The sequence below is a fragment of the Dioscorea cayenensis genome, chromosome 10, assembly GCF_009730915.1.
Source record: "Dioscorea cayenensis subsp. rotundata cultivar TDr96_F1 chromosome 10, TDr96_F1_v2_PseudoChromosome.rev07_lg8_w22 25.fasta, whole genome shotgun sequence".
NCBI classification, from domain to species: domain Eukaryota; kingdom Viridiplantae; phylum Streptophyta; class Magnoliopsida; order Dioscoreales; family Dioscoreaceae; genus Dioscorea; species Dioscorea cayenensis.
This window is the reverse complement of record NC_052480.1, coordinates 4,705,527-4,720,672: the sequence shown is the minus strand read 5'-3', so window position 1 is coordinate 4,720,672 and position 15,146 is coordinate 4,705,527. Positions and strand designations below refer to the sequence as shown.

Sequence of the window (15,146 nt, the reverse complement as noted above, 5' to 3'; positions counted from 1 at the left end):
TGATAATATATGTTGGGTAGAGGCTATATATTAATATATATATATATATGTGTGTGTGTGTGTGTGTGTGTGTGTGTGTGTGTGTACAAATCAAATTTTAAGAATTATATATGGCATATGATTTATTAGAAAATGCACGCAATTAGGAGAATTTTCAAACTTAGAAATGTGTTTGGTTTTTAATTATTTCTGGAAAAATAATTAACTCGTAAAATAATATTATATAATTACTAGAATTCACATAATGGCAGCATTATAAATATTTATAGAATTAGAATCTATGCATTTAGAGATGCACCCATTAATAAACTGTTTTTATATGATTTTAAACAATTATTAAAAAGTTTATAGATTTAAGGCTATTTATAAATTTTCTAAGCGAAACTTATATACAAGAATACTATTGGGACTAAGGAAAAATTATTATTTTATAGAGTTTTTTTATTTATAGATAAATAAATAATTTATTAATTTATCTATAAATAAATATTTATTAATTTAGCGGGGTCTTTTAAAGTTATTATCTTGGAGAACAATGACAAAAATAATAATAATAAAAGCCATAATAATTACATGTTTTTATTTATAATATTAGAGAAAATGACACTAAAATGTAATCAATTATATATAAATAAAAAAATTGTTCAATGAGTAATGCATATGCTAGTTGATGATGATCAAGGTCTTGCGTTTTATGGGACATTTCTTTAGAAGATGTTTTTTTAGTAATAAAAACATTTTTAAAAAAACTACTTGTTATAATTAATGTAATATAATGCATATAAAAAAAAGAAATTTTATCAGGTAGACTCAGTTCCATGATAACTACCACAGCACCAAGACGAGGCTCATTTTTAGCCATGAGGTTATAAATTTTGCTGTTTTATATTATATAATCTAGGAATATATTGGTAATTATTTTAAAAGATTCATGCTTTTACTTTAGAAGTTATTAAATCGAGAAAATCCAACATATGAGGTTGAGCCACATCTCGGTTCTATAATAACTATCATGGAACCGGTTCCGTGGGATCATTTCTCTATAAAAATAGATGTGTGTTTTGTAATAAATTAAGGATGAAATTGAATTTATTCCATAGGAAAAATTGATTTAGATATATATTTAAAAAATAAAAGTAAAATTTAAAATAGAATAGTCTAAACAACTTCCATATTATGAATTTTGTAAGAATTTGTTTTGTATATATTCATTGAATCATTAATTTATACTTTTGTTGGGCTTTAAAGAGTTGTAAAAAATTATTATCTTATGTATTTATCGAAGTCATTAAACTTAGAACATTGGTATGAATTGAGACAAAAAAAACGTTATTTATTAATTTCATCAAATATTTATTTATCGAGTTTTACAATAATTTTAAAGTAAAAAAGATACTTTTTTATACAACATATAAATTAAGAAAATAGAAATTGAGTTCATTTCTAAATTTAAAAACAAATATCTATTTCTCTAATAACTACTTTTTAACAGTTGTAATTTAAAGAGAAAATTATTTATAGATCCTTAACAGTCTCAAAACTTCCCAATCACTTCTTGTATTTTTAGTTTAGTTCTTTTTCATTCATTACACTCACTCCATTAGTTTATTTTGTCTAAAATTACAATTTTGCCATATTTACCAAATGTACTTCCAATTACTATAAACACATAAATTTTCAATTAGTATGTAAATTTTGTGTTTAATAATTTTTTTAATGTTTAGTATCTTATATTCTCATTTAATAGTTTTTTTTTAAAGGTGGATAAACAACTTCGATTAAAATTCAAAAAAAAAATACAACTTTCTCTAGAAAAGGAGAATAAAACAACCTAAAAAAATCCACTAGGGGTGAATAAACAACCAACAAAGACTCAAAAAGAGGAAAAAGGGCTTCCTCAACGCCCTACAAACATGAAAAGGACTAGCTTTTGATCCGGTCTCGTGCCTCCTCGCCCATGGGAGCTTCGCTAGCCTACACAGAGCGTGAATAATCTGAATTGATGCCTTGCAAAGGCCTTGCTGGGCTTTCTACTACCAACACTTGACTTGAGTTTCCTTTTCAACTCCCTCCTTAATCGGCCCAAAAATCGGTCCAACCCTGACAGCCCCTTCTAAAACATCGAGGCTATTAATTCGGCCCACCTGACGGCCCACTTCACATAACACCATAGGCTCACCACCAACCTGAAAATAAAAGCCACCACTTTCTTCATTTGGGCCGGCGCCAATAATAAACCCAATATCTAAAGCCAATGGATCCAAAACCAACTCCCTCCCACGTGAACCCCCACCATATGCATAAATCTATAAATTTGGTTTAGATGTTAAAAAACCCATTATTTCTACATTATTAGTATTTAACCCAATTAACAATTAAGAACTAAAGTAAGAAGTTTTTTTTTTTTTTTTGGTATATAAGGAGCCAAAAAGGATCAAATCCTTGTTATGGATCTTCCTAACATGTCACGCTTTATCAAAGGGATAAGGCGATATGTGGATTGATCATTAATGTGGTTCCATGAAGGTAGCTCTGGACAAGATTTGCTAAGAAATCAACACACTAATGATAGACATGTCTAACAATTCCTTCACCCACCATTCCTTAATCAAAGATATTGCATCATGTACCAAAGGAGAACAGGGATGATGGCTATCCATACTATTAGTTAGGAGTCGAACCACTAACGCTCCATCTATTTAGACCACCATTGAAGAGAGTCCAAGTTTTTGGCAAGTAACAAACACTCACGAATGCCCCAAAGTTTCGTCATGAAACTATGAGTCAAGCCAATATTGGTCACAAAGCAACCAAGGCAATCACCATTGCTATTACGAATTAACCCACCTGTTGAAGCACATTTAGTTCCTGCCTTGGTAATTACAGGTCTAAACAACCTCGGCAGAACAACTAAAAGTCATTGTACTACTTATCCATTAAGATTAAATAAAAGTTCTATATCTCTCGCAATTATTCACTCTAATGTTTGGGGACCATCACAAGTTTCTACTATGAGTGGTTTTAAATTTTTAAGTGGTTTGTGACGTTTATTGATGATTGCATCCAAATGAGTTGGGTTTCCCCCTTAAAGCAAAAACAAGGAAATTTCTCCAAATTCAAGCTATTTTATCAATATGTTGCTACTCAATTTGATAATAAAATCAAGATACTTCAGTCTGACAATGAAGGAGAGTACATCAACCATGACTTACATCAATTTCTAAGTCAACATGGTATTGTTCATCAAACCACATGCACATATACTCCACAACAGAATGGTGTCGCAAAGTGTAAGAATCGCCATCTCTTGGAAGTTGTCCATGCTTCTTTATCTAATGCTTGCATGCTCATGTTTTTACGGGGTAAAAATAGTTGCCCTTGCCCCTCGTGCCATTTGCCACGTGGCCCAATATCCACCCTTCATTCAAATTTACTTAGATACGCTTTTAAGGCACGCCTCTCTTTTAAATGGGACCCTCCGTACATAGCGCTCACTGGTGGGATCGAGACCAAGATTCATAAAACAAGGAATATGCTCCCTTCAAATCACATCTATTAATTCAAACTAAGATAAGGCACATCCCTTGGTGGCCGTTGGATCCCACCGACAACGAATATCTCCAGTCTAATTATGTGGGATATGATTTCATAAATATTAATAATGTTATAATTATATAAAGTTGTTTTAAAATATTGGAAATAATAATAATAAAAAAAGCACTCTCAAATTCAGTTATTAAAAAAAACACTAAAAACACTAAAAATTTTTAGTATTCATTATAGGTCTTCTTTTTAAATAATATTTATTTTTAACTTTTCGTTTGCTAACACCGCTTTACTCTAGAGTTGAGTGAGAAGCAAAAACAAATACGAAAAATGCCTTTTCACCTTTTAAGCAAAATCACATAGGAAAGGACCAGTGATCATCGGGAGAAGACTCGCTCAAGAGCAAAGAAGATCACGGTGAGCGGCTCAAGAAGTCAATGTGTCGAGCGATGGCTTGCTCGTTCGAGGAGTGCGGATTTCATCATTGAGAGGATAGATGGCGAGCGTAGAGTGATCGAGGTTGGAACATCGGACTAGGTTTCTAGTGGGTTGAGAATGGCATGCATTCGAGAGAGAAGCTATTTTTACAATATTGATTATTATAATCTCAATTTTTAAATTAATATAATTATTTAATAATTATTTAATTTTTTAAAAATATGAATTCAACACCCCTTTAATTTTTTTGCTTTTACCAATGCATGAGAGGGATAATTATGATGTACCAGTTATTAATTTATAACCAATTTTGATTAGTATGATATCGTCCAAAAAATCTCACAATTTAAAAATTCAATATTATTTTTGGATACCTTTATTAACTATTATTTAATTAATAAAATAATTTTTGTTTTAAATACTCCTTCTATTAGTATATATTTATCACTTTTTAGAAGGTATTTAATTTCCTTTTTAATTATCACTTTAAAAATATCAAGAAGCACTAATTTACTTTTTTAAATTTATCATTTACCACTATTTTTTTCGTTATAATGAAAGAAAAATTTTTATATTTGGTTATTTATATTTATTTTTCTATTGAGTTAATCATAATATTTGTGCATATACACAACAAATATAATTTTCTATGAAAAAAATAAAAAAATATAGGAATGAATATGACAACCTATATCCAAAACCGTGCCAAAAACCGTGACGAATAAAATTTTTTGTCACGATTTTTGGCACTGCATCAAGCATGCAGTGCCAAATTCTATGACAAATGAGTAAGTTTCTAATTATTTTATAAAAAATTGATTATAATTAGAATTATATCATCAATAATTTGAGATTCTTTGCGTGGATGGTTGTAATATAGATAAGACGAGTGGGTGTAAATAGTTATTAGTTTTTAATGTTTTACTTAATAAATTATTCACTAGTTTATTTTGCATTATGTTCACTTTAACTAGGTTGACATGTTTCATATGCATCCATGCTAATTTTATATTTTGTTATTTATATTTAGTTGCTATAGACTGAATCATAATATTTGTGCATGTACACGGCAAATATAATTTTTATGGAAAAATAAAAATGTAGCAATGAATTTGACAAAGTATATCCAAAACCGTGACAAAACCTGTGACAATTAAATAATCTTATTTGTCACGGTATTTGGCACGTCTTTGGGTGCGCCGTGCCAAATAAAAATTATAATTTTTTTTCTTAAAAAAATAATTTATTAAGTTTTAAAAATAGAATCATATTATCAATCATTTGAGATTATCGGTGGAGGGTTGTACTCATCTCTTCAATCCATGTCAATTTTATATTTGTTATTAATTTGTTTTAGTTTTTTGTAATATTACTAAAAGACCATTTTATGTTGGTCTATTTTGTCACTGTTTTTATCATGGTTTTAATCGTGAAAATATTGTTTTTGTATTTGTCACAGTTTTTGCCACAGATTGTAAGTACCGTGACAAATTTGTCACAACTATTGGCACGAAAACAAATATCGTAACAAACTTTGTCATAGTATTTGTTTATGTGCCAATTATTGTCACATTTTTTTGTTTCCGGACCAATTTCCGTGAAAAAAATTTGGTACGCTTTTTTGTTTCCATACCAATTTTAGTGAAAAATCTTGCACGGTTTTCATTCCGTGACAAAATAGACCAACATAAAATGGTCTTTTAGTAATGTGAGGAAATTGGTAAAAAAAATTTAGTAATGTGAGGAAATGGGTAAAAAAAATTTAGTAGGGTCATACCACTACAAAAAATGCAATTTGGCACTGATTTATTTTGGCACGAGTTTTGATTCCGCCAAATTTGTCACGGAAATCGGCACGAAGCCAAAGATAGTGACAAAGTTGTTACGGTATTTGGCACGATTACCAAATCGTGACAATGTTGTCACAGTATTTAGCACCATTTATGTTTTCGTCTAAAATTTAAACAAAAACTCAGTGCCAAAACCGCGACAAACACACCATCTCATTCTTTGTCACGGTTTTGGCACGGCTAAGCTTTCAAATCATGCCAAAAATCGCGACAATGGAGTACATAGCATTTAAGACAGTTTTTGGCACGGTTTAGGCTCGGGTCGTGCCTAAAACCGCGTACAAACTCACCTATCTCATTTTTTCTCACGGTTTTTGGCACGACTAAGCTCTCAAATCGTGCCAAAAAATCGCGCGACAACGGAGTACATAGCATTTAGCACGCTTTTTGGCACGATTTAAAGCTTGGTCGCGCTCAAAAACCGCGATCAAACTCATCTGTCTCATTCTTTGTCACGGTTTTTGCATGGCGTGCTTTCAAATCGTGCTAAAAATCGTGACAATGGAGTACATAGCATTTGTCACAGTTTTTGGCATGGTTTAGGCTTGGTCGTGCCTAAATGTCACACCTACCCCTTCTACCGAGGTAAATGTGGCACCCATCAGTTAAAATTCCCTTTTAACTGGAAACTGACACCTGCTTTTAAACAAAAAGCGGACTCTACAAATCACAATTTACAATTTTTCACCAAGTACATGTTCAAATACATAAATACAATAAATATAATTATTTCTAATTATGCGGGTACAACCGCTACAAGGTCATGACACCAATAACAAGAAAGAAAGAAATGAGGGACCCACTCGCAGCCCCGGATCGAACCCCTCGACTCGCTCTAAACCCGATCAGTAATCTAGGTTCCTCGCCTCGCAGTCTACAGAGACATTCAAATTGGGCTTTTTCAGAGTGCTTAATAATTCCAAATACTTAAATATAGTGTATATAAAGTATATAAATACCAACCGCTTAAATAATTTTTCCAACTTTTCCAAAAATACTGTAATTCTAAGCAAAAATACATTTTTTTAAAGAACTTTTGAAACATAAATTCATCATAAATCAATATCAAAAATAACTGATAATATAAAACCATTCTCAAATCCATAGCCCCGAAAACTCCTCCCCGACTTAGCCGCCGCCGCGACTAGGGTTGGGAGCCACTCAAGGTCTTCGTGAACCTCGACGTCTGGGCCCATCGGGTCCCGTGCGGACTCGGGATCCCGACTGTATAATCCAACTCGTGGCTCTACGCCTCCCACCGATCCGGACAAATCAACACTCGTGTCCACCACGCCACCTCTAAAGGGTCGGCCTCGGGGACCCACTATCGCAGAGAGTCGGGCCTTAGCCCGTCACCATCCAAAAACAACACGTAGATGCAAAGAATAATACAAACCCAGAGTAAATCATATCACATGGTCCTTATCCGAGACATTCACAAAGACGTATACATGCATAATATCAAGAAAATCCAACATAAAATACCATTCCTACGCCATGAATGAAAAACCAAAATCCCCACAAATATCTGTCTGTAAAACATTTTTAATACACGCATATGATTTCACAAATCATTCCAAATCAAAAGTATATATAACCATCCAAAAATAAATTCATGAATCAATAATTAAATCACATATACATGTATTTTTATACTATTTATAAATACGTATAATTATACGAAATTGATGTATCAATACGATTGTCAGAACATCAACTGGGAAATAAATATACGTGATACCTCAACATTATACGCCAATTAAACATGATAAAAAGAAATACTTAAATAATTATTTTTCAAAATACTAGCCATTAAATAATTATTTCAAAATAATAATAATTAATCAATTATTTAAAAATAATAGCCACTACTAACTCACCCGGTGTCCTTGGGTTCCTTGCTAGACCCGAACTCTCTCCCAAGACCCGAACAACACCTAACAATGAATAATATAATAAAAAAATAAATAAATACATTTAAACCCAAAATAAAAATACAATAAACAACAATAGACTTCTATCGCCCCACTCACTCCAATCCGTTAAAACCCCGACCTTGCATTATCCAACTCGGCTTTCAATTGCACTTAAACCAACTCAATTTAGGGTAAACACTCGCTGAATCAATCTGAACAAACCTTAATTCCACTCGAACCAAGCTTAATTGCACTCGAACCAAACTCAATTTCACTCGAACCAGCTTGAACCAACCCAATTCTTATTCAAAAAAATCCATTGAACCAACTTGGTTCAGCCCCAAAACCCCTAGCCCAAATCACTGAACCAAACCTAAACTATCTCAACTTGATTTGATCAAGCCCAACTCAACCAAAATCAATTCAATTCAACCAATTCATTCCAACTTGGTTTGATCCAACCAAATCAACTCTGGCTAACTCAACCCATTTCAATCTAACCATCATCATTAACACCTTAATCATCATCATCACCAATTTAATTAACCAAACCAAACCCCTAATCTCGGCTACAAGAATTGCTACAGAATCCTTAATCTCATCTCCATTTCAAGCAATTTCATCACAAATATAGGCTTTTCAACATAAAAAATAATTTCACAACAATTACTATCATCCCTCATCAATATACATTCAAATCCATAATCATTTTCATCCAATCCAACTAAAAATACATATTTATACATACATGCATACACTTGCCAAAAACAATACTAGGAAGCTTCTACTGCCTAAGTCATCCCTCCCATGAGCTCTCCTCCGACGATCTCCAAGTCCCTCTCCTTAAAAACCTCAAATTTCTTCCCATTTCTTCATTTTAACTCGGGTTCATCAGAAGAAATGGTGGAGAAGAAGATGAACAACACTCAAGCTCTAGATTTTTCTCCAAATTTAACTTTCAGCCGAAATTTACATTTAGTCCCTCAAAACATAATTCCTTACAAAACAGTCCCTGAAAAACTCATGAATGGTCCCTGAATTACAAAATAGTATTCTCAAAAGATCCTTTTAAATTATCCAATGGTCCTTGGATTATAGTACAACATTTCAAAAAGATCCCTTCCATCTTACCTTTCAGTCCTTGGATGCCAGAAACATTTTTATATCAATCCTTTTTCTATTACTCTTTAACCCAAAAATCTTTTTATAAACTTTCACACTTAGGTCCTTGTTCTTTCCACTTAGGGTTTCTCCACAAAGGTTACTCGTAGAAAAAAATTCTTATCAGAATCGTAGTAATACCCTGAATATATTTTCCAACAGGTATCCAAAGGTTCAGGGTATTACACTAAAACCGTGACAAACACACCATCCCATTCTTTGTCACGGTTTTTGGCACGGCTAAGCCTAAACCGTACCAAAAATCGTGACAATGGAGTACATGACATTTGGCACAATTTTTGGCACGGTTTAGGCTTGGCCGTGTCAAAAACCGTGACAAACACACCATCACTTTCTTTGTCACGGTTTTTGAGCACGACTAGCTTCCAAACCGTACAAAAACGCTGACAATAGAGTACATGGCATTTTAGGCACAATTTTTGCACTGTTTAGGGCTTGGCGCTGCAAAAACCGTGACAAACACACCAACTCTTTCTTTGTCACGGTTTTTGGCACTGCCAAGCTTAAACCGTGCCAAAAACCGTGACAATAGAGTACATGGTATTTGACACGGTTTTTGGCACAGTTTAGGCTTGGTGCGTACAAAACCATGACAAATACACCATCCCTTTCTTTGTCACGGTTTTTGGCATGGCCAAGCCTAAACTGTGACAAAAACCGTGACAATAGAGTACATGGCATTTGGCACGGTTTTTGGCACAGTTTAGGCTTGTCTGCCAAAAACCGTGACAAACACACCATCCTTTTCTTTGTCACTGTTTTTGGCACGGTCAAGCCTAAACCGTGCCAAAAACCATGACAATAGAGTACATGACATTTGGCACGGTTTTTAGCACGGTTTAAGTTTGGATGTGCCAAAAACCGTGAGAAATAAAGGAACATGTCAAAATTTTCATTTCCATAACTAAACATAATAATCCCTAATTTCCTTGCTAATTTTCTTAACAATGTCTTCACTTTCCGGTTTTTATTAATCTTGAAATATTAAAATATAGATATGTGTTAGTTTAATTGATTGATGGATTGGCATCAAGATCCGACGGTCCACAACCAACATCAAAGTTATCAAGAGCCCTCCATCAAACAAAAACCCATCCTCTCCTCCATCTTGCTAATTTATGGATTACCTTTGATGTACTTAATTCAGTGTATCTGTTTCACCTTTCCCAGACAATTATAAATTCCACTTAATCAAGCTTTACGGCAACATTAGATATTTGAATTGAAGGCACTCTTTGTGATTGTTGTGTACTAATGTTTGATACTCGGATCTTTATCTTGTCCCAAGATTCTTTTGTCTCATTTTACCTTGGAATTTCTAGTTTAATATGTTGTCTTTGTGAACTAACTTGCTTACTTTTATTCTTCTATGAAATTGTACAAGAATTGCAATGTGTCGTTAAACATTGTATTGATGCTCCGGATATTAATTTGGCATTATCTTATGAAATTTACACGATATGCAGTGACATTGAAGAAGCGACTAAGCACCGATCCAATTCGAAAAAGAGCTCGATTTCTTTAAGATTAAGTATAGGGTTTATGATGATGTATAGAGTTATGTTAGATTGGACTTTATTATTGTAATAATGCTATGATTGTAATAACATTTTGCATATTTAACGAATATTGTAATTTATATTTTGATGAAATTAAATGCAGGTTCTAATATTAAATAAATTTATTTGTGAGTTATTTTATTTTTTCAAATAGAATTGTGCCAGATTTCGTGACAAAAAATTATGTCAATAGCATCAGTAAATTCGAATCTGTGAAAAAAACCGTGACAAAAAATGTGTCAACAATCATGTTAAATTTAAAAACGTGACAAAAATTGTGCCAAAAATTATTTTTGTGACATTCAACCGTGCCAAAAATGGTGACAAAATCAATTGTGCCAAAAACCATGACAAAATTGACCGTGCCAGAAACTGTGACAAATTTGACCGTGACAAAAATCGTGACAAAATCGATCGTGCCAAAAACCGTGCCAAAAATCGTGACAAACTCGATCGTGCCAAAAACCGTGACAAAATCAATCGTGCCAACAATCATGACAAAAACTGTGACAATTTTGTCACGGTTTTACTATTCCGTGACAAATTACATTTGTCACGCATGCTATAGGCATGGTTAATATTCCGTGCCAAAATTCGTGCCAAAATCAGTTTGTCACGGTTTTTTGGTTTATTTCCGTGCCAAAATTACCGTGCCAAATTCCTATTTTTCTTGTAGTGTACTACGTACCATTACAACCTTCCTTTCAGACAATGTCTATGTATATGATTTAAATCAGAATCAATAAATTGAAAATTATCTTGTAGTTGAGTAATATGAAAAAGCACTTATCTTGTAGAACTAAATATATTTTGGAAAGTAGAGGTTTTAGGATTCTTGTCAATTAAACATATATAATGCTTTAGTGGTTTTTATAATTATTATTGTTTGAAAGAAGTATTAACTTTTTGCAAAAGTTAAAATATATAGGAGTTTATGTACACACATTCTTCTAATATATATATACAACCAAATTTAGTTATGGTACATACATAACAATAGATGTGAAGACAGGCAGAAGTCATTTTCAGTTTTCACAAAGTTTTTATTAACCATTCCCATCCACACAAATTAAGTTTAAAGTTCAAACCATGCATATTTATTCAAAGAAGATCTAAATTAACATTCATGCACTTAATTATTAAAAGATCTTCTAACCATTCTGAGAAAGAGTCCTTATATTTGAGCAAGCTGCTGAACATTGACAGGATAACAATCATTAGTAGAACCTCTGAAAGCTCTCTCAGCCAAAATCCTATTCACTGCTTCTGTAGGATGAAATGCATCCCAGAAAACATACTCTCTCCGGTTCGAGCACGGTGTACTTATCGGCACACATGTGATCTGCGCTCGATCCCTTCCTAATCCGCAACATGCTCGATCCACAACCAAAAATCCTACAGTGTTACAAGTAAAAATAAAATTGTAAAAACTTGCAAGGAGCAGAATTTAAGATATATATGATATGCTGAATTCTAACAAGTTTCTGACACACTGATAGATGGTCAATATTACAGTAACTAATAATCCTACATTGATTGATTTAAATTATATAGATTTGAATATATAAGCATAAGTTATCAACTTGAATTCTTGTTTATATAAATTACATGAATTGGATATGATATCCAGAAGCAACAAGTACTATTTTTAAACATTAAAAGCATACATATAATCACAGGATGTTTTTCTATAAAATTTATAACAAATTAAAACCAATTCACATACCATAATTCCTGGGGTTGTTGAGCAGATCACCTAGAGCACCATAAGTGTTACCATAAACAAAAACAGCTCCGGGATGGTTTGTGTTCAACTGCTGAACAAGGTTTCTAAGTCCGACATTAAACAAACCAACCATTGCATTCACTTGAGATACACATCTGTCCGGAGGAGCATATCCGGTGGCTCTCTGGTTCGGAATGCAACCGAGCGGGCCAATTCCGGCAAGCAAGAACTTCCGAAGCCCCACACTGTGCAAAGCCTGCACGTACCATGGCTTCCATTTCATGTTCATAATAATAATAATAATAATAATAATAATAATAATAAAGTTAAAATTAAAAAAAGCTTAATTAAATTTACTTACAAGTAGTTGTCTAGTGTAGTGATTTAGCAGAAGGTTGGCATACTCTTGAGTGTTATAAATATAACTTGAATGATAAAGAGATGGCAACAAGTAGTTATTTATGTAGTCATTGCTACCAAGTACCATCACTACAATGGATCTCGCTAAGTATTGAGTGAAGTTTCCGGCATCACCGATTACTTGTCTTAAATCGTTCAAGTTGTTCTCAAAGTTGAGGACTTGCTGATCTAGACTAAACCTGTCACCCTGTACATTAGAAAGACAGAAAATTAAGAACAAGAGGATGAGTTTGAGTAATTAATAATTTGTACTTGATTAATTATTAATTTTTATGTGTTAATTAACTAAGTTTGTGTATGTTTACAAGATATAGGCCAGTCTCTTCAAGGATTCCTGCAGCTGCTGAAGCATAGTTCACTCCATTTATTAATCTTGTGCCATTAAGACCAGGGGTTGTGTATGCTGGTATGTATGGAAGCCCAAGAAGTTCACCTGATTATATATATATATATATATATCAAGAGAGAATAGAAAAATAGAAAATTATTCTTTAAAGACATTTAACAGATACTTGTTAATGTAATATATATGTATATATGCATATATAATAGATATATAAAACAAAATAAAACAACTCCATGTCACAATTTATTATTCCATATTTCATCTAATAATATAGAATCCTAATAATTAGTAGATATTTCTAACATATAATATATATATATGTATATGTATGTATGTATGTATATCAAAATTCATGAAAATATTACAATACATTAAGCCTAAAACAATCTTAAAAATCTATTATAAAAAATTTTTGTTTTTTTTTTATACTAAAAGAAAAACATAAATCATGTTAAAGATTATGAAAATAAGTTTCTATTGAAATATTTTTCCCCCACAAATTTTGCAAGATAATTTTTCTATATATTTTTCCTATCCATGCATGATTGTGGTACATTCATATATATATATATATTGATGGAGAAATTGACTTGCGTATCCGATATATATATATATATATGTATATGTATATGTATATGTATACTAAAAAAGAGAATGGTTTAGAGAGAATCACATAGGAAATCAATGACAGTTTTGCCATTGCTGAACCTCCCTGTAGGACCTTGAAAGAAGTCAATGCCATAAGGGTAGTAGTTGGCTTTGGCAATGGAAGCCAAGTAGTTGTTATTCCCATCATCAACCAAAGAGTCACCAAACACAAACATGGCTGGAACTTGTGCTCCTATTGAAGCTTGATCACCACTAGTTATTGAACTCTGCATCACCATCACCACTAAACCTACAAACATCATCAACATCATCATTTTGATGGATATAATTATAAATTTTTATAATTGAGTTTCTTTTGTTAAAATGAAATGCATGAGATTTATAAGAAGAGCTTTGAGAGTCTTGAAGAGGAGTCTTCTTGTGTAACTGTTAGCATTGCATGCATGCAAGTCATGAAGGAGTTGTGTTTCTTTTTTTGAGATTCTCATAACGTCTCATGGTTTTTTGGCTTTTGGGTCATGGGAATAATGCAAAGTTGGCCATGCATTCATGCCATTTGCTTGCTGTTTATTTGTTTAATGTTTACATTAATTTGTAACTAAAATCTAGGCATGGCATGATTAATTAATTATCTATAGTTTATTTATTTATTAATTTATATATCAAGGTTCACATTCAGCCCATGGATTGAGTGTGAAACAACGGAGAAAAAGAAACCCTATATATGCAAATTCTAATTAAACAATGTCTTTTTATATGAAAAATCTTAAACATGATTCAATTAACTTAATTAAAACTTGGTGGCAATAAAGTTTAATGTTTATCTAGTCAAATCCAATGTAGTAATAATATAAATTAGAAAACTTGCATATCAATAACTCAATCCAATCATGTGTTCAAGATGTCAAAAATTGCGGCTATTATTTGTGAGTGATGAACAACCACATGTCCCATTTCTTCTTTTCTTTCACCTCTAACAAAAAGTTTTAGTGTAGTACTTCTAACGCATGAACCGAAAAGGTTAATTTATATTTATGTAAATATAAGTATCATTGTTCCAATGGATCACATGCACACACAAACATATATATATATATATATATATATATATATACAGAAAGTCTAAAGGTTGTTGTCCATTCCATATCAAAAGTGAAAAATAAAAGAAGCATGAACATAGAAAGCATTTGTGATTGATTAAATCTTTGTACAAGAAATAATGTTCAGCTTTTGTTGACATTGACATGGCATGCACAAAGAAGAGCTTCAAGTTGACAAACTCTCTCTCTCTTAACTCCCTTAAAAGATGCATTATTGGAATTCTATAATAATGAAAATTTTGACAACATTAAAGTTTGTAAAACTTTGTTAGCTTATTAGAAGAATTAATGGTACGTTTCTAGGTGTGCATGTGAGGATGACAATCAATAGAAAGTTCAACTAGAAATGGCAAAATCAAATGTCACATTGCGTTAGTTTAAAGGAGCTCACAAAGTAATGCTTTCTTTCTTTCTTTCATTCTTTCATTCTTTCTTTTTATTTAAAATAAATAAG

The 15,146-nt window shown here is 32.3% G+C and overlaps 1 protein-coding gene across 1 annotated transcript; it reads right to left on the bottom strand.

Moving 5' to 3' along the window:
• Positions 1 to 11,554: 11,554 nt before the first annotated feature.
• Positions 11,555 to 13,935, bottom strand: LOC120270876 (GDSL esterase/lipase At1g71250). Its single transcript, XM_039277952.1, has 5 exons — positions 13,657 to 13,935; positions 12,943 to 13,070; positions 12,579 to 12,824; positions 12,218 to 12,473; positions 11,555 to 11,886 (listed from the first exon to the last, which is right to left on the bottom strand). The coding sequence occupies exons 1-5, from the start codon at positions 13,904 to 13,906 to the stop codon at positions 11,666 to 11,668; spliced, it is 1,101 nt and encodes a 366-aa protein (XP_039133886.1). The 5' UTR covers positions 13,907 to 13,935; the 3' UTR covers positions 11,555 to 11,665.
• Positions 13,936 to 15,146: the final 1,211 nt, after the last annotated feature.

Excerpts from the sequence above, each read along its gene's own strand:
- LOC120270876 (XM_039277952.1), bottom strand. The coding sequence starts at position 13,906 with ATGATGATGTTGATGATGTTTGTAGGTTTAGTGGTGATGGTGATGCAG. Across the intron at positions 13,071-13,656 it reads AACTGTCATTGATTTCCTAT|GTGAACTTCTTGGGCTTCCA; the intron begins GTGATTCTCTCT and ends ATATATAATCAG. Across the intron at positions 12,474-12,578 it reads ACTACACTAGACAACTACTT|GCTTTGCACAGTGTGGGGCT; the intron begins GTAAGTAAATTT and ends TGGTACGTGCAG.